Here is a 20,614-nt window from a genome sequence, read left to right as displayed (position 1 = left end):
GATGCTCCCACGGGCTTCCTCCTCCCAGTCAGTCTTGCGGGAATATCCCTGGAAGCCGGGGGTACCCTCGCAGATCCCGTGCTCCTGGGCAAACATGTGGAGGAAACCTTGGGAGTTGGCAGCAAGCAGGGAGCATGGAGACCTCCCAGGGAGGCCCTTCTTTGGTAGGCAAATCCACCTTGGCAAGTGCTGCTGAGCCACCTTTGAGGGAGGGGCACTGGCAGTGGAACTGAAGGGAGCCACCTCCAATGGAATGTACAACAAGGGATGTTGCTGAGGAAGGCAAGAAAGAATAAGGGGGGAAGGCCAAGGGTGGTTGGGGAGGAAAGGTGAGGGACCTGGCATTCCCAGGAGGGAATGAAGAATGAAGATGAAGCAAGCCTGCAGGGAGAGTAAATTCACAGGGGACTAATGTGGGAGAGGGGAGGCAGTTCCACAAACCTCCTAACCCCAGCCAAATGGAAGGGCATAAGCCAAGAACAGCAGACCTGGAGCCAAGCCTGGGATGGGAGGAAGCAAAAACTGTGAAGGGAAGTTAGGATGGGTGGGGTTAAAGTAAACTCTGGTGTTCCATGGAGTGGGAGGAGTTCTAGAGAGAAAAAGAGTATAAAAGGAGGAAGGGGATGACAATTGGATGTTGGTAAAGTTAAAGGATCGTGGAGTAGTAAGAGCAGAGTAGGATAAAAGTTTGAGAGATTGTTGGCAGCAACCTAACATGTTGGAAGTTGCAGTGGACGGAGCTTTCGCTGTGGATGGGGAAAAGTTTCCATTTGAGGGCAAGAGAGAATCCCAAAAGACCCCCAGTGACACAGATACCGCTTCAGGTCATACTCGCCTTCAGGAAGTTCAACAGGGAGTGTTGTAGAGCAACCCGGCTTTGCCTCCAGCCCTACGGTTGTAACCCCAAAAGCTTCATTAAAAGCCAAGAGTTACAACAAACCAGTGTTTAGGCCATCTTCTTTTGATAAGGTCAGCTTATGGGGGCATCATGTTGTTTCTCTGAAATAATTTTAAAAATTGGCTGGGGCCAGGAGGGTGGGTTTTCAAGGGAATTCTGCACTTTGTGAATGAAAGCAGGGATTCACTTTCTCAAGAATGAGCTTGTTTGCAATTCTGTGCAGGGGGAGGTGTGGAAAGAATGGTGGCCAAGCCCAGAGCAGATGATTAGCCTTACAAAAGCTCAGGGGCCAGTCGCCAGCAAGATCAACAGAAAATACATTTGATCTGCAATAGAATAGCCATGGTGGGGATGAAGGATCAGTAATAATTCATAGAATCATAGAATCATAGAGTTGGAAGGGGCCATACAGGCCATCTAGTCCAACCCCCTGCTCAACACAGAATCAGCCCTAAGCATCCTAAAGCATCCAAGAAAAGTGTGTATCCAACCTTTGCTGGAAGACTGCCAGTGAGGGCAAACCTGATCAGTTCCCAAAATCCAGTTGGGGGCTCATGATCTCCTTCTGACTCACCCGGCTTCTGAGAACTTGAAGGATAAAGGTTGGTGGAATGGTGGAGCCTTCAGGTCACTTGGACAATCAATTCATCATCTGCAGTCTCATACAAACACACATGCTCTTTGTTTTAAAATGGTGAAAAAAGAACACCCCATAGACCGTTTATGCACTGGGAACTTCCCTACCCTAGCTCCCACGCAGGAGCACAAATCGGGGGTGGATGAGGGGCACAGGGTCAAATGCTTCCCCATGTGGGTGCAGGAAGAGGTGTGGCAACCTGCCACGACTAAAACTCCAGCCTGCAGCCTGGCATGAAACCTCCAGTGTGTAAATGGTCATATGCAAACAACATCAGGTATTACTAACATGGTATGGTTTTAGACTAAATTGGTTACGGTTTGTGTTCATTTTGTCATATGCTTTGCTGATTTTTTCCTGACCTGAAAATAAACCTTACAGTTCAATAACCCCAAAGAATTACTGACATATTCAATGTGAAAATGGGGAGGGATGCACATAATGAAAGGAAATATTCTGGCTCATGCAAAAGTGTTTTTCACACTTTCCCTTCCCCCCGGGCCGGGGATATTTTTGACCACAATACACGGGAATATGGTCTTTGAGTAGAAGTACAACCCCTAGATGGAATGTGTCATTAAATATGGTGGTTTGTGGGTAACGGAGCAGCTTGTTAGAATAGCTGATGGGATCATTAAACATAAGGTGACTTTAGGGTTGCCAACTCTAGATTGGGAATCTCCCTGGGATTTGGGGGGCAGAGCTGAAAAAGGGCAAAAATTGGGAAGAGAAAGAAGCGCTCTTCACACATTGATACCACAGAAGCCGCATGCTGAAGTGGCCATTTTCTTCAGACAAATGATTCTTTCTCGATGGGAGATTAATTGTACATTGGGGAGAACACGAGCCCTCCAACTGGAGGTTGAAAAGAAGCCTACTGATAAGATAGTATAGGTCTCCTTTGAAGATCAGCAGATAGCAGAGATTAATGCTTTGATCCCCACCATTACAAATTTTACTTATTAATGAATACAGACCAAATGTATTTTCTGGTCATTTGGGAAGAGCATAAAAAAAAAAACAGAAGATCACCCAACAAGTGCAATGACAGAGTTTCCGGTTTTAGCAATTTTTTTTGGCCTGCATGAGTTATTTTGTGTGACTTCCAATTCCCATTGGAGACCAAGGCCAAAATTGTGTGCAGTACTATAATTAGGTAGGCAAAACAAGTCATTACTGTTGTTTTCTTGTTAGACAAGAAATGTCCAAGGGTCACTAAAAAATAAATCACTACATAAAAAATCTCCATAAATCAGCAGGGCTTTGATGCACTGATACAGAAGAAGAAGAAGAAGAAGAAGAAAAAGAAGAATTTGCTCTTGGAGTCTCAATGCCTTCTCATTCCTCTCCCCACAACAGACAACTTCTGATATAGGTGAGGCTGAGAGATTCCTGATACAACTCCTGGTTAGAACAGCTCTATCAATGTTGTAATGGCCCCAGATGGATGTCTATGGAGGACCAGGGAATCAAACCCAACTTGCTATTTTAGACATTTGCTTTCCTAACCACTACAACAAGCTGGCTGTCTTGGTTGGGGGCTATTAGAGTTTCTTTACTATAGTTTGTAACGTATATGTATCTCTAAGGTAGTTAGATAACTCTGACTAACCAGATTCCTTCAGATCTCAGCCTCTAAGTGGAACCAACCTGTTTGGATTTCAGGCTATTCAGAAATTCCATGTCTACAGTACAGAAGCAGGAAAAGGTAAACTATATTTGTTCATCTTTTCTCTTAAACACTTATGTGGTGTCCATATGTCAACTGTGATTTGAAGGCACTTTTTACTGCCAACCTTCCTCCACAGATTCTCCTATATATATTAACAAAAACAACAAAGTGGATTAACAGAATAAAAGTTGCATCAAATTTTGAAAAAGTAAGACGGCAACACCTCTGACCACACATACTGGCCATGTTGAGAAGTGTGGCTCCCACATGGACCAAAGCTTTCTGAGACAGAGAGACTGGATAGAATCTGGATACAGCCTCAATACCACAATTAATCTCTTCTCTTATCCCTCATACTTCTCACTTCCACTTCATTTTGGAAGAAAGAACAATTTTCTTTACATATTATAGTGGTGTATTCTATCATTTGGGGAGATTGGTAGTGGACGAACCCATTGCATTGTTTTGACCTCAGTCACATTCCTGCTACTTGCTAATTGCATTGTTTTGATCCTGAGAACACATGAGATGACAGCAGGCATCAGGGAATCAAGGCCAAGATGGTAAGAAGGATGATGCTGGTACTGCTCTTTCTTCTCTTCACGCTGTGCCCAGCTGTATGCAAGAAGCATCCCTTTGAATGCACTGCAGCTGTTGATCTTCTTCCGATTCCTCATGCCTTTTTTCAGCCTGGTGACCTGGTGGTGGGTGAGATTGTTTCTCAGGTCTTCTACCTTTACGAGACTCCCTCATTTAAAGAGCTGCCTAAACTCTTGTTCGTTTCTGAACCAATGTAAGAAAATCATAATTACTCTTTCTACCATTTATTCATTTACTAAAATCCTCAATTTGTACAGTATTTGTAAAAAAAAAGGTAGATTGGCTTCTGACTTGTGAGCACACATATAATTTGATGCAACCATCTTTAGGATGGTTGTGAAGGAATTGGAAGAGATGTTATCATTTGTTTGGTTTGGGAAATAGTGTATGTGTGTGTGTGTGGGGGGAAAGTACACAATGGTTTTATCCTGTGGGACAAGAGGCCTTTGGCTGTACCAGGTTGTGGGGCTTGTAAAATGAGGACCAGTGCTAAGGGAAGATAAATACTTGTGTTTTTTGTTGTTGTTGTTGTTGTTGTTGGTTTTCAAGCTCATCTATAACTCTCATTATAGATCGGTAACAAAGAACTACCAGCACAATCTGGCCATGGCTTTTGCTGTCAAAGAGATTAATGAGAATCCCAATATCTTACCAAACATCACCTTGGGATTCCACATTCTCAACAGCTACTATTTGGCAAGGATGACCTATAAAGCCACCCTGAGCTTGCTTTCTTCACAGCACAAGTTTCTTCCCAATTTCAAGTGTGATACACAGAGCAATCAGATTGCAGTTATTGGAGGACTGGATTCAGAGTTGTCTGCCAATATGGCTGCCACACTCAACATATACAAGATACCACAGGTAGGGCATCGATATATGGGTGCAGCCCACAGGATGAAGTGAAAATGTTGTGCTTTGATATGTGATTGAATGGTCTTTACATTTTGTTTATTTTTTCCCCAGCTCAGTTATGGATCATTTACACCAAGGCAGGGTAACCAGCTTCTCCTTTCTTCTTTGTATCAGATGGTTCCAAATGAAGCCACTCAATATTTTGGAATTATCAAGTTATTACTCCACTTCAAATGGACATGGATTGTGCTCTTTGTTGCAGAAGATGATAATGGGGACAGGTTCTTGCAGATCTTGTTGCCAATGTTTTCTGAGAATGGCATCTGTTTTGACTTCACTATAAGATTACCAAAACATACTTATTTCCAAGAAGCATTGGATGTGCTTATTAAGAAGGCAGAATATATAACTGTTCTCACTCAGACCAAAGCCAATGTGCATTTTGTTTATGGAGAAAATTCATCCATGTTCATGTTGCGAGTAATGTTGGTTTTAAGAACCTTTATTTCATTTCCTCCGCTGCATAAGGTGTGGATCATCACATGCCACTGGGATTTTGAATCAGTGTCTTTCCAACGGGCTTGGGATGTAGAAACCTTCCATGGTGCCCTATCCCTTGCAGTTCACTCAAATCAGCCACCAGGATTCAAAATGTTCCAGCAGTCCATAAGCCCTTCCTGGGCAGAAGGAGATGGTTTTATCGAGAACTTCTGGGAGCAGGCATTCGGTTGTTCACTGAGGAATCCACATCTTCATGGGGACAGCAAGAAAATGTGCTCTGGAGGGGAGAAGCTGGATTCTATTCCAGTCATTTTGTTTGAAATGAGCATGACTGGCCACAGCTATAATGTCTACAATGCTGTCTATGCAGTGGCACATGCCTTGCAAGCCACCTACATATTCCAATCTAAGCACAGAACAAGTGAAAAAGGGAAGAGTCTAGTTTCCTGTGATGTGCATCCCTGGCAGGTGATTGCCTCTCAGATATGACATCACAAAGACACCTTGTTTTCATTTTCTCACAGCTGACTTCAATTATTTATTTATTTCATTTTAAATATTTATATTGCTTATCTCCATATCCGTATTTTGAAATAGCATTCTAAACATATATTAGATACAAGGGACAGTATACTGTAGGTATTATAAAAATATGATCCAAACAATGAAATTGTTATATCAATAACTATCTTAGATCACTAAGAGTTTAATAGGTAAGATACAGTAGCCCATATTATTCTGCTCCAACCATCTTGATAGCACTATGTTAAGTGCAGTAACAACTTTTCTGGACCAAGATAAATTTCTGAACACCCTTCAGAGGCAGATCCACATAGAGTGCATTACACCCTACCAGCTTGCAAACAGCTGAAGCATCAACAATCATGACCAAAGGAAGCCTCATAAGGAAGATTCATATTTGGTGAACCAGTCAAATCTGGCTAAAGGACTTATGAACTATGGAGATCTGGGTCTCAATATGACAAGATACTCTAATGGTGGTGCTATTACTTTAGAGGAGAATTCTGACCCATGCCCAAATAGGTTCATTCATAACATTCAATTTTGCTTTATTATTAATGGACTAGAAAATAAGCCTGCTGTACTCCAAATACAACGGGCAATAGCGGGGTACGCGGGTTTTGTGGGGCGGCTCTTCGGCTTTGCGGGGCCAGGCTGTGGACCTGAGGCCGGGCGCGTTGTGGCCTGTGAGCCAGTGCCGCCTCGTCCTGGCCCCCCCACCCGCGTCGCAGTCTACCTGTCTCTGTGGGGGCGGAGTAAATGGCAGCGGGCGGGCTGGAGGTGAGGACGCAGTCGACGGGCCGGGTCTTCAGCACTGGGCAGGGCTGCCGTTGCGTTGTGCGCCGCCACTGGTGGTGCCTCCGCCTCCACTCTCCGAGCTTCCTTCTCCGGCTGCTGCTGGCTGTGTGGGCCAGTGGGTGACATGTCACTGTGGCACGGTGCTCCGCCGACCACTCCTGACAGCCTGGAGCAGCCGGCGAACTCTCCTGTGTGCGGGCGGGGCGGGCGCTGCCACCACTGCTGCTATGTGTGGCGGCCCTGGGTGGCAGCGCGGGCCACTCCTACCTGTGTGGGCCAGCGGGGAGGCGTCCTGCTGGCAGCCGTGGCTGCAGCCAGCACTGGTGCCATGGCCGCCGCCGCTGGCCCATCCTGGGGGCGCGGGCAGGCAGAGACCTGCCCTCTCGGCCGAACTCGGAGTGGGGCGGATTGGGAGGTGCTTCGTGCTTCCTGATTCATGAGTCCGGCGGCAAGGGACAAATTGCGAGCCATTCTGTGCGCGGCTCGCAATTGGTCCCTTGCCGGCAGACTGACAATCAGAGGGCCCAATTGGCAAGCTCCAAGCGCCTGCTGATTGGGCCCTCTGATTGTCAGTCCAGAAGAAGGGGCCTATCGGCAACCTTCCTCATCCCAGACAGGGCCCGCCCTCGGGACCCTTAATGCTTTATTTTATCCGCTCTGCAAGAGCAGTTAAAGATAGTACTCCTTTCTTCTCAGTATAGGTCAGGATACTGTCCATCCTGTTGTCTACAGGAGATATTCTGGGTCTTGGAAATTCAAGAAATTGCAAAAGTATTGGTTTGTTTCTAATTTCTTGCTTACATTTTATTTCCTTTTTTCTGGTTAATCAGCTGAATAGTTTTTTAAGGAGCATCACATTCAACAATAGTGCTGGTGATACAATACAATTTAAAGAAAATGGGGAACTGAAAGGTGGTTTTGATGTGACAAACTGGGTCACTTTCCCAAATATCTCCTTCATTAGACTAAAAGTTGGAATATTTGATCCTTGGGCTCCTCCAGGAGATGAATTGACCATTCATGATGATCAGATTGTATGGCACAGAACATTTAATCAGGTGGGATATCTTCATGTATAGGAAAAACTATTTTCTCTTTTGATTTTGTCTATATGAAAACGATAGGAGTCAAGTTTTAATTTCAGAAGATGGAGCCTATCAGCATTTATATTCAAAGTCACCCCATTCACTTCTTTCCCATCATCCGGATTCCACATGAGCTTTCTGAATGCAGGTTCCAGATTCCTCAGGATTGCCCATGCTGATAATATACTTTATTGGTAATACCAATTCACCACTTTAAAAATGTAAATTTTCTCCATAAACTTTATTATAAGCACAGATAATGATATTAAACAGTATCTACAGAATTACAAGTAATCAAATATTTGAATACATGCGTTTGTTTAACAATTTCCCTCATTATGTTCTCTTTCTTTGCACCTGAAAGCCCCTAAATCTTCTCCCTGTTCACTGTATTTTTCTTTCCTTCCCACTTATCAAGCAACCTTTCTTTCATCTGACCTTCTAACTCTTCTGCAGGCTTATTTGTTATTGACTTTGTTATAATCTGGCTTTCTCCCTAACGGGACCCAGTGCAGCTGACATCATTTCTTCTTTTTTGTATCCTTTAGCTTGCAATTGGTGAAGCAGGTTGTCCTCTTAGCCAGTAACCTGCTGTAGGTGCCGCTGGATTGTTTGCCTTGTTTATAAAATATTTCCACTCTTAGTAATTGGTGACAGTTGTTTTGGCCATATGGATAAACAATTGCTGGTTTCTAAGGTCTTCCTCAGTCTGTTTAGCCATGTTATCTTTGGTGACAGTCGTTGGATCTTCCATTCAGTTGGTTGTTCTCACCGGAGGAGTTTATGAGGCAGTCTGCTGGTGTTCATCCTGCAGAAATTGCCTGCACTATAGGATTTGTTCTTTAATTTGCGGTTGGTTGTCCCTTTTTTTCTAAATTGTCTCTTTTCGATTACGATCACATAGAAAGACAACCAGGATCTGCCCCAGGCATCGCTTTTGGAAGATATCGAGTTTTTTAATGTCAGGTTTTAGTAAAGTCCATGTTTCTGATCCAGATAGTAGGATTGGCAGGATTAGTGTCTGGAAGAGATGGACTTTGGTCCTGAGAGAGATGTTTGCCATCTTCCAGAGGCACCAATTGAACATGTCAAAGGCTGACATTGGTTGGCCAATCCTACTGATGTCTTCAATGGTAGATCAGGGGTAGTCATCCTGTGGTCCTCCAGATGTTCATGGTCTACAATTCCCATGAGCCCCATGTAGTTTATGAACATCTGGTGGACCACAAGTTGACTACCCCTGATGGTAGATGACACTTTCTTTGGTTTGTGCATTTATTTATTCAATTTATTTCCTGCCACTCCTGAGACCGGCTCTTGGTGGGTTTCTTACACCAATGAGCCTAAGTATTTAAATTCTTTGACTTGCTCAATTTGGCCTCCACTAAGGTACACATTTGTCGGTTATTCATCTATGTTTATGGTTTTGGTCTTATCCACATTTACTGTTAATCTATAAGATTGAGCAACACAGGCAATGTCATAGAGGATGTTAGTAGCCTCTGCACCTGTATCGGCAAATATGGTACCATCATATGCAAACATTAGATCTGTCAGTTATGTGTTTTGGCCATATTGAACTCCACGTGTATTCTTGAATGCTTTCCCCCCTTCATTTTATCCACACTTCTCCTATCCTCCATTTTTCTCCTCTTTCCCATTTGATCTTCATCACAAAAAACAGATTAAGTTGAATTGGGGAAGACTAATCAGATGTAAAACTAGTGACATTTCATGACTCTATGATTTGAAACCAGATTTCCTATATTTTCCTACTTAGAGAGTCAGGCTGGTATAGTGGCTAAGAGTGGTGGCCTTTAATCTGGAGAACTGATTTTGATTTTCCACTTTTCCACATACAGCCAACTGAATGCCCCTGGGCCAGTCACAATTCTCACAGCTATCTCAGCCTCACCTGCCTTACATGGTGTCTGTTTTGCAGAAAGGAAGGAAAGGTGACTATAAGCCACTTTGAGAGTCCTTAGGGTGGGGGTCATGAACCCCCGGTCTGCGGCCCGGTGTGGCAACTACGCATGAGCATTTGCCGTTGGCTCTCCCCTCACCCAGGAGGCGGTCCCTGACCTGGGAAAGGTTGGGGACCGCTGCCTTAGGGTACTAAAAACTGGGGTACAAAACCCAGCTCTTTTTCTTCTCCAACAGTATAAGAGAGTGTGTAATTGTTAACAGCACATATTGTGCTCATCTGAGGTTCTCAGGGTCATTTTGTATGTGCCAATCTCCCTTTCTGCTTATGGACAGGTTCTACCACTCTCTGTGTGCAATGACCACTGCCTTCCTGGCTACAGCCAACAAGAGAAGGAGGGAAAGACATTTTGCTGCTATGACTGTGTTCCATGTCCAGATGGGATGATCTCTGAGCAGATAGGTAGGAAAGTGAATGATCAGAAATGTCAATCATACACAATATTATATTCAGATAAATCCAATATCCAACACATGATCTGTAGCTGCTGGGCACACCTGCACCATCTTTACTTATTGTTTGGTGTCCCGATCTAACAATGTTAAGATCTGCTTACATTACTATCAGGGATATGCCTGGACTAGACTTTCACTAGGATGGTGGAGATGGAATTCCTTTCCAGAAGCATTAGGGTATATAATAACCTAGGGAATGTGAGGCCTTGGAACTTCAGAGCTACCCTGCACTGCGGTTTTAGCAGCTAAAGGCACTGAATGAGGAAATCCTGACAGGAACGTAGGCCTGGAATGATAGAGCCTCAAGGAAACCGGATATTGGTAGTAGTAAATAAGCAGGTTGTGCCCCAGGAATCAAGCCTAGGAACTTAGTTTTTACTGCATGTGTAGTAACTGCATGTGTAGTACTCTGACTCTTAGCTGTCCCCTAAGAATTTGGTTTATAATGAAGAGGTTTGCATAAGTTAGGAAAACTGAATGGACAAAGCAAAATTGTAAAAAGTGAATTCAGAGAAAAATGTTTGGAATACTCATTAAAAAACAAATAGAATCTGGAAATAAATTTAAATGGTTCTCTACCATCCTGACTACACTCCAACAAATTGGCATTGACTACGATTACATCTTATCTCTGAATGAATCCTCCATTATGTACCAGATCAAACAAAGGCTACTTGATCAGGAATTTCAAAAAATCCATCCCACTGTGCCAGCAATCTGCTCTCCCTGTGCGCTTGGTCTCCAAGTGAAGCACGGGATAATGCCGGCTTATTTCCATAACTTGGCAAATCCCCTCCATCGCAGAGCATTTTCGCTTGCTCGGCTTAACGCCTTTCCATCTAAAGTATTACAAGGGAGATTTGCCAAGATCCCCTTCGAAAACAGACTATGCACCTGTGAATCAAGTTCTCCTGACACCATCCAACATATCCTACTGGATTGTCCCTTGTTCACTGAACAGAGAAGGCATATCATACCTCTCATACCAAAACGGAGAAACCATTCAAGAGACCTGATTTGCCAATTTTTACTGAGTGATAAGGATGTCGACATCACTTTTATTACGGTTGAATTTCTGTCCTCAGTTTTTAAATTTAAACTGTCTGACGTATCCTGACTAACTTTGTTTATCCTGCTTATCTGCTTTATGCCAATAAAGGTATTGGATTGTGAATCTGGAAATAATTCAACAAACTTTCTCTCTTTCCAGATATGGATAGCTGTGTTATCTGTTCGTCAGGTGACTATTCAAATTACAACAAAACTCAATGTGTCCCCAAGGATGTAAGCTTTCTTTCTTATGAAGAACCCATAGGTATCATCCTAGCAACCATGGCTATTACATTGTCCCTGGTCACAGTTTTGGTACTTGGAACATTTGTGAAGCACCAGGATACTCCCATAGTCAAAGCCAACAACCGCAGTCTGACCTATCTTCTTCTCATCTCCCTTACTAATTGCTTCCTCTCTGCCTTGCTTTTCATTGGTCAGCCTGGAAAAGTGACCTGCCTTCTCCGACAAACAAGTTTTGGCTTCATATTCTCAGTAGCTATTTCTACTGTACTGGCCAAAACTCTCACTGTGGTTCTGGCCTTTGTGGCTACCAAACCGGATTCCAGGCTAAGGCCACTGGTGGGGAAAAGACAGGCATATTCTCTTGTCCTTTCTTGCTCCGTTGTTCAAGTAGGCATTTGTGTTCTTTGGATCAGTACTTCATCTCCTTTCCCAGATAAGGACCAGCATTCACTGAAGGATACAATCATACTGGAATGTAATGAGGGCTCAGTTGCCTTGTTTTTCTGTGTCTTGGGCTACATGGGCTTCCTAGCTGCAGTCAGCTTCATGGTGGCTTTCCTTGCCAGGAAATTGCCTGACAGTTTCAATGAGGCCAAGTTCATCACTTTCAGCATGTTGCTCTTTTGCAGTGTTTGGCTGTCTTTTATTCCCAGCTACCTGAGCACCAAAGGGAAATCCATGGTGGCTGTGGAGATCTTCTCCATCTTAATCTCTAGTGCAGGATTACTTGGTTGCATTTTTCTCCCCAAATGTTATATCATTGTCCTGAGGCCTGAACTAAACAACAGAAAGCTGCTTGTACAGAAGAAATATTCATAGAACGCGTTATTCTCTGCATTATGTTGAGCTTGCGGGGAGAGGTGGGAAATAAATCGAATAATAATAATTATTATTATGATTGTGATTGTGATTGTGATTGTGATTGTGATGTTGTGTGCATTCTTGTAAAATGGCACAGACCTACAATTCCTACGTTTATGTATCCAAATGGTTTGCGTTTGAAATCGTATGGATCGATTTAAATTCTCAGAGTGTTGTTTCCTTAGTTTTAAAGTTAATTGTCAACTCTCTCAAAGTGCCACAGATCTACAGCTTATAAAACTCCATATCCAGAATTGTTGCATTTGAATTGGTATAGCTCTTTTTCTTATATTAAGTTTTTCTCTATGTTTTAAGTGTTGGTAAGACACTTTTGACTTCTGGTGACCCTATGAATCAATGAACTCCAAAATTAGTTTTTTAACAGTCTTGCTCAGGTCTCAAACAATGAGGTTAGAGTTATGTCTGGGGTATATGTAATCAATCTGTGTGTTTATCAGAATGTATTTTGCTTTTATTTTTGTCCCCCCCCAGGGTATCAGTTATAAACTGTAATGCTTTTACTTGTTTGTAATTTGTAGAACCAAAGGATAATGATGAAGCCAATATTCATAACATTCATTGCATAACCTTTAAATGCTTACTAGGGAAAAGCGGTCAGGATTTTTTTTTAAAGCCTCGCTTAACTAAATCCTTTTGAGTTGGATCCTGAGAGCCGACAATATGGATCCACTCATGTCAAAGGACCTGTTTTAGCAAGATCTTCTAAAATAGCTCTCTGTGCCCTTACACTCATAGAGACAACAGGAATGAGGATTTAAGCTCCACACTGAGTGGAATGGTTGATGGTACAGGAAGAAATCGGGCAAGATGTTTGGGTTTCAGCCATTTTTTGTTTATTCCCATTTCAAATGATACAATGCATGCCAAAATAGCTCTTGACCTGGATGTCTTGGGCTAGCTTGATCTCATCCTAACTGAGAACTTAAGCAGGGACAACCCAGGTTAATACTTGGAGGGAAGACCACCATGGAAGTCCAGAGTTGCTTCTGAGAAGCAAGAAATGTCCAACCACCTGTGTTCACCTATTCCCTAGAAAAATCTATACAGTTTCTGTAAGTCAGTGTTTCCCAACTGGGGGTTTGCAGACACCCAGGGGACTATGGAGAATGGGATAGAAGGGGTCCCTGGCATGTCCCCTGCTGCCTTGGGTAGTTGGCAACTGGCCATTTACTTTGGTCAACCTTCCCCTCAAGCATGAGTGGTTTAGTCCACTGATGGTTTTCCCAGCTGGGAGGAGATGAAGCCTTTATACTTATTTCCATCTTAAACTGCCTATTGTCTCTCCCCTACCCACTGTCCTCATCAAGCCTGGTTGTTAGTATTTATGCTCCTTGGAGAATGTTCCTTTCCTGCAGCTCTATTGGAAGGTTCTGTTTTGCTGTCTAAAACTGTGAGCTTTGGGAAGGAAAGGGATCCAGGTTTTTTTTGTGTGTGGTGAGGGTGGTTAGGGGGGTGAAGAGTGAGTAAGTGTGTGAGTGCGTGAGTGTGTGTGTGTGTGTGTGAGAGAGAGAGAGAGAGAGAGATGAATCTGGCTCTTAATAGCCCATAGCCCCTCTCCCTGCTTCCTCTCCTTCTTTATGCCCCAGAGCAAAGAAAAAGGAAGAGTGCCAGTTTGGGGGGGGAGTTCTGCCAAAACTAGTGTGCTCGCAAAGGAAAGGGAGCCAGAGTTTGTGTTGGAAGGGTGGCTGTGGGGGAAGAGAGAGAGGAGGCTGGCTCTTAAAATAACAATAGAATCATAGAATCATAGAGTTGGAAGCGGCCATACCGGCCATCTAGTCCAACCCCCTGCTCAATGCAGGATCAGCCCTAAGCATCCTAAAGCATCCAAGAAAATTGGGTATACAACCTTTGCTTGAAGACTGCCAGTGAGGGGGAGCTCATCAGCTCCTTAGGCAGCCTATTCCACTGCTGAACTACTCTGACTGTGAAAAATTTTTTCCTGATATCTAGCCTATATCGTTGTACTTGTAGTTTAAACCCATTACTGTGTGTCCTCTCCTCTGCAGCCAACAGAAACAGCATCCTGCCCTCCTCTAAGTGACAAACTTTCAAATACTTAAAGAGGGCTATCATTTCCCCTCTCAACCTACTTTCCTCCAGGCTGAACATTTCCCTCAACCTATCTTCATAGGGCTTGGTCCCTTGGCCCCAGATCATCTTCGTCGCTCTCCTCTGTACCGTTTCAATTTTATCTACGTCCTTCTTGAAGTGAGGCCTCCAGAACTGCACACAATACTCCAGGTGTGAGTAATAACCCATAGTCCCTCTCCCTGCTCTCTTTCCTGTTGCATACCTCAATAGCAAGGAAGAATGTAGGGAGTCCTACATGAAGGCTGTCATCCCTGATCCTGTGTGGGGCACTAAGATGGACCGGTTCATTTACACCTGTCTTTATTGTGCACTCTCTTAAATTACTACAGACCTACAATTCCTAAGTTTACATACCCAAAGTATTGGCATTTGAAGTGTTATAAATCTGTTTAAATTCTCAGAGAGTTATTTTCTTAGTCTTAAAAATTGTTAACTCTCTTAAAGTTGGATGGCCGCCCTGGACTAGTAGACTGGAGAACTGTAGCGTCCAGGCCGCCACCGCCTCTAGCAGGGCAGGCAGGGCATCTGGTGGTGCATTGGGTGCGCGGTACACTAACCAGATGGCCACGCTCTCGGTTGATCCCCATCCGAGGCCAACACATTCAATGCCTGGTATTGACGGCGCAGGGAGGGCTCTAAAGGAGAAAGCCTCTCGGGTTAGGATTGCCACCCCTCCTCCCCGCCCCGCTGTCCGGGACTGGTGGAGGACAGAGAACCCAGCAGGGGCTAGGTCTTTGAGGGCAACTGTCTCCCCTTCCCTGGTCCAGGTTTCTGTCAAGCACGCCAGGTCCGCTCTTTGCTCTGCAAAGTAGTTTTGCAGCGTAGAGGTTTTGTTGTTTATTGACCTGGCGTTGCACAGCACCAGTGTCAGAGGCGGGTTGTTTACCTTTGCCTCCACCCTAGTGTCACGAGGGATGGGGCGGAGTCTGGAGGGGGCCTGAGTATGTTTGGTTTTCGGCCCCCTTGGTTAGATGTACCTCCGCCATCCGCTGTCCCTGCCTTTGCCTCTTATTATTGGGATCCCTGACCCTATCAAAGCCCCTGCTTTTCCTCCTTCTTCAGATTTGTTAGGCATTGTGAGCTCTATGGACACTGTTGGTTCAATTCTTGGTTCAGTGGTTTGGCTGGGGTTGATTGTTAAACCCCGGTTCTGTCTTTGTGTGTGTGAGTTTGTGTATCTGTGGGAGGTTGGCCCTGATCGCTAATTACAGCCTCTCAGGGCTTCCCAGTTCCACTTGTGTAGTTATGTGTTGGGTGTAGGATGTGTATCGTTGTGGGAGCCTGGAGGGGTAGTCCCGATCGCCTATTGTGGCACCTCAGGGTTGCCCAATCCAGGGGTGTGTGGTGTATGAGTGATCTGTGTGTTATTTCATGTTGGGTTGGGACTGAGGTTTATGAATTGGGTGTGGTTCAGTTGGATGGTAGGGTTGTTTGGTAAGTGGGGGGCAAGTTATTGGGTTGGTTGGTAAGTTGGGCTAATTGGTTGATTGAGCTAATTTCCTCAGGCTGGGTTGGGTGTTCAATTGATGGTGATTGATTGTTTAATTGGTAGGATTGATTATTTGGGTGGTTTTGGGGTAGAATCAGTTGTTTGGGGTGGGGATTAGTTATTTAATTGGTAGAATTAATTGTTTTGGGTGGGTTTGGGGTAGGTCAGTTGATGGTGTTTAATTGTGTTGGGTTTATTGTTTTGGCTGATTGGTGGGTGGATATGTTGATTTAATTTGGTTTGGCTGGGTAGGGGGGTGGGGATAAGTCAGGTGTGGGTTGGTAGCTAGTGAAGGTTGGGCTATCTTTGAGTCCCTCTTGATTCCTCCTCTTTTTTGATTTTGGAGTATTTCCTTTCTCCCTCTCCCCTCTCCTTTTCTTTATTTCAGTCCTTTCTCCTCTCACTTTCTCTTTCCCTTCCCATTTTTCTCCTCTTTCCCCCTCCCCTCCCCTCCCCCCTCCCCTTCCCCCCTCCCCTTTTCTTTATTTCAGTTCTTTCTCCTCTCACTTTCTCCTTCCCTTCCTATTTTTTTCCTTCTTTCCCCTCTCCCCTTCCCCCTCCCCTTTTCTTTATTTCAGTCCTTTCTCTTCTCACTTTCTCCTTCCCTTCCTGTTTTTTTTCCTTCTTTCCCCCCTCCCCTTTTCTTTATTTCAGTCCTTTCTCTTCTCACTTTCTCCTTCCCTTCCTGTTTTTTTTCCTTCTTTCCCCCCTCCCCTTCTCCCCTCCCCCCTCCCCCCTCCCCTTTTTCCCTTCTTTCCCCTTCCCCTCTTTTCTGTGCACATCACAATGTTGCTTCCTGATTTTTTCCCAGTTGTTGGTAGTTTGGTTGGTGTCTTGTCTTTCTTTCTCCCCTGCTCTCTTCCCCCTTACCCTCCCCCCCTCCGTTTTCTGTTTACAGTTTCCCCGCTTGGTTTTTCTTCCCGCCCGGTTTGTTCCCGCCCAGTTTCTGGTAGTTTGTTTGGCGTCCCTTCCCCCTTCTTGGAACGGAGTTATCTCCGTTTGTGATCTTTTCCCTCTCCGTTTGATTTTCTTCCCGCTAAATTGTCCCGCTCAATTTTTCCCGCTTAATTTCTATTAGTTGTTTGATGCCCTTCCCCCTTCTGGGTACAAGTTATGCCCGTTTGTATTCTTCTCCCCCCCCCCGCAGAGTCTGTAGTAGCCCCGTGACAATCTCCCCCCCCTTTTTTCTGGAATTGGTTAATTAAATTAATGTCCGATTGTTTGTGTCTTCCTCCTCCTCCTTATAGGGCCCTCCCCCCCCGAGGGTTTGGTACTTCTCTTTCTTCCTTATTAGATTATGTTAGTGTTCCTTTCCTTCTTTTCCTCTCCTTTCCTTGTTCCCCGGCGGCTGCGGCAGGGACCCGCGGCAGGGACCAGATGGATGGTCGCCCTGACTCTCCCCCAGAAGCATTAGCCAGCTGCCTGGAAGCAGTGACGAGATGGCTCAAGCAGAGTCGTCTGAAGCTCAATCCTTCAAAGACGGAGGTCCTGTGGCTGGGTAGGAAGGGGCCATGTGAGGAAGCGCGCCTGCCTACCCTGGATGGCGTGCAGCTCTCTACGGCTCACTCGGCCAGGAACCTAGGTGTGATTCTGGATGCCTCCCTCACAATGGAGGCCCAGATCACAAAGGTAGCGCGGCTGGCATTTTACCATCTCCGCCAAGCCAAACTACTAGCGCCCTACCTGGCCCCGGAACATCTAGCCACAGTGATCCATGCGACGGTCACCTCTAGACTGGACTTTTGTAACTCGCTCTACGCAGGCCTGCCCTCAGCCCTGACCCGGAAACTACAACTGGTTCAAAATGCAGCAGCCAGGATCCTCACAGCAACACCGTGGAGGTCTCATATCCGGCCTATTCTCCACCAGCTGCAATGGTTACCAGTTGAATTCCGGATCAGACTAAAGGTTCTGGTTATTACCTTCAAGGCCATACGCGGTCAGGGCCCAGTGTACCTGAGGGACCGCCTCCCCGCCTATGCCCCCAAAAGAGCTTTGCGCTCTACTACCACCAACCAGCTAAGGATTCCTGGCCCTAAAGAAGTCCGTCTTGTCTCGACCAGGGCCAGAGCATTCTCTGTTCTGGCCCCTACCTGGTGGAACGAGCTCCCAGAAGAGATCAGGGCCCTGACGGAGCTTAAACAGTTCCGCAGGGCCTGCAAAAAGGAGCTCCTCCACCAGGCATTTGGCTGAGACCAGACGTAATCAACAGCGACCAAGGGCCCCTGCTCCCCCCCACCCCCCTCTCAGAATTCAATCAATAAACCACCCCCCTCAGAATCCCATCAATAAGCCCTGGACCTGTTTGTAGTACTATACTGTTATACCGTTATATTGTGCTGTTATTTTGGTTACAATTATTAGTTATCAGTTATACATGTTACAGACTGTTTTATGTATTGTTCTCTGTTATGATGTAAACCGCCCTGAGACTCCGGGGAGGGCGGTATATAAGTATGATAAATAAATAAATAAATAAATAAATAAATAAATAAATAAATAAATAAATAAATAAATAAATAAATAAATAAATAAATAAAGTGCCACAGTTTCTTAGTGTCCATATCTAACATTGTGTCATTGACTTGGTATGGTACTTTTGATATATTTAACTTGTCTCTCTGTGTGTTTTTTAGGTGTTGGCAAGTCACTTTTGACTTCTAGTGACCATATACATTAATGATGTCCAGATTTATTTGTTAACAGCTCTGCACTCTGTTTTATATGCACTCTCTCCAAGTGCCTCAGACCTATAATCCCTAAGTTTATGTATCTAAATTGTTGCCATTTGTACTGATATGGATCTCTTTAAATTCTCAGAGAGTTGTTTTCTTAGTCTTAAAATTGTCAACTCTCTTAAAGTTCCACAGTTTCTTAATGTCCATATCTAACAATGTGGCATTTGACCTGATAAGGATCTCTTTAAATTCTCAGAGAGTTGTTTCCTTACTCTTAAAATTAATTGTCCACTTTTACAATACATAACACTGCCAGAAATACTTATCAGAGTTTTAAAATCATTTCTGGGTTTCTACATCTGGGTTGGGAAATAGCAGCAGAATTTGAGGGTAGAGCTTGAGGAGAGTGGTGTTTGAGGATTGGAGGGATTTCCGTGGGGACTTGCATCCCCCAATATTAGCTGGTTGCCCAATCCCTATACTGCTTTATGCCAATGAAACAGTCCTTCTTTCAAGAACCCCCATAGAGATTAGGCAAATGCTCAAAATACTTGCCCAACATTCTGAAAAAAGAACACCTTGAAATTAACTACCAGAAGACCAAGGCCATGGCATTTGGCAAACGTCCAAAATCTACAACATGGATGCTAAATGGGCACAAAATTGAACAAGTGATGCAAAGAGGCTGCTACGTGATGAGTCCCCCTAGGTGACAACTGAGCTGGCTAAATATTTAGGATTATATATTTAGGTGCATATATGAACGACTCCTTCTATCATTCTATGATTCAAGCCTCTGGAGCAAAGAGCATCCATTATTCATATACATCAGAACTAAGGCAAAGATCAGCAAATAATATATTGACATTCCATTGAACAAAGGGCAGATTGTTTATACTAGCAGCCCTGAAACTATACTCTGCTAAATCTCTAGCCCAACTCACTTATGGTGCATTTTTGGGTGCTCCGACATCAGATACTATGAAGCTTGAAAGGATCCATCCTAAATTCCTTTGGGCACTCTTCCAAATTCCATGCTGTATAACCAACTCCATGGTGCATCTGGAAACAGGAATGTTAATGGTCCAAGACAAAATCTGGCTGTCAGCAATAAGAATGTGACTGAAATTAATACATAACCCACAGGGTATATTTTCTTTAACCCTGAATGACAACTTCCAATCTTCTTGGACTAAAGCTGTTCACAGAGGAATCCAAAGTCTGGGCTTCTCCATACACCTATTATCCAAATTAGCTCATGTTCAAGCTGCATCATTAGTTAAGCAGCGGATACAAGACAATCAATGTCAACTGGACCTGAGTTAAACTCCAACTTTTTGGGCCCCAGTTAAAACAAGATATGTTCTGGCCCTTGCCGCTTATCTGTCTTAGCTGGTAATAATTAAGCAAAGAAGGGCATTTACCCTTGCAAGATGCTCTGTCTTGCCTTCAGCTCTTGTAGAGGGTCACTATAAGAACACTCCCCTTACACTGAGACAATGTTTTTATGGGAGTGGTGAAATTGATACAAGAGTGTATATATTGTTCCACTGCCCTGCTTATGTAGACATTCGTAGCAACTTGATTGAACCACTCCTTAAAAAGTTGCCAGAACATCATGATGCAAAGAAGCTGCTAATTGATGAGTCCCCCCCCAGGTGACAATTCAGCTGGCTAAGTTTTGTGCCGCCGCAATAAAAATCCAATACTCTAAATTAGCATAATATTAAGCTCTATTTTATGATCTGTTTTAAACTGCATTATATCAAATTACCATCTTTTTTTGGTCTTTTATATATTAACTTCATACAACTTGGTCTGAACGACTGTAATAAAGTTTGAACTGAATTGATCTCTCTCCATGGACATGGAATTCACTTCTTTCTAGAATGTGACTAGGCAGATATTAGAGTAAATTAATGAATGCAATTATAATTTTGTTAAATTGCCTTCTCTAACAGAACGATGGACATTCCAAGGAGAAGCAAACTTATATACCAAGCAGTGATGACCATAGGACTGCTATTACTCGTGATCTGGCTCATGCCATCAAAAAGACACTATTTGTTATGCAACAGTTTGATCGTACTAACAGTTTCCTGAGAAGCAATCACAGTGATGTGACTTGACTAGGTTTTTTGTGTAGGCTTCATTAGGATTATTTTGCAAGG

The 20,614-nt window shown here is 44.0% G+C and overlaps 1 protein-coding gene across 1 annotated transcript; it reads left to right on the top strand.

Annotated features, from left to right (window-relative positions):
• The first annotated feature begins 715 nt into the window (after positions 1-715).
• On the top strand, positions 716-20,572 carry LOC143825400 (vomeronasal type-2 receptor 26-like). The gene is made up of 7 exons (XM_077313430.1): positions 716-861; positions 4,380-4,671; positions 4,774-5,142; positions 7,314-7,541; positions 9,828-9,954; positions 11,218-12,101; positions 20,405-20,572. The coding sequence occupies exons 1-7, from the start codon at positions 716-718 to the stop codon at positions 20,570-20,572; spliced, it is 2,214 nt and encodes a 737-aa protein (XP_077169545.1).
• The last annotated feature ends 42 nt before the right edge of the window (positions 20,573-20,614 follow it).

Source organism: Paroedura picta, chromosome 16 (assembly GCF_049243985.1).
Source record: "Paroedura picta isolate Pp20150507F chromosome 16, Ppicta_v3.0, whole genome shotgun sequence".
NCBI lineage: Eukaryota > Metazoa > Chordata > Lepidosauria > Squamata > Gekkonidae > Paroedura > Paroedura picta.
The sequence above is the reverse complement of the archived record's forward strand: the minus strand, read 5'-3'. Positions and strand labels throughout refer to the sequence as shown.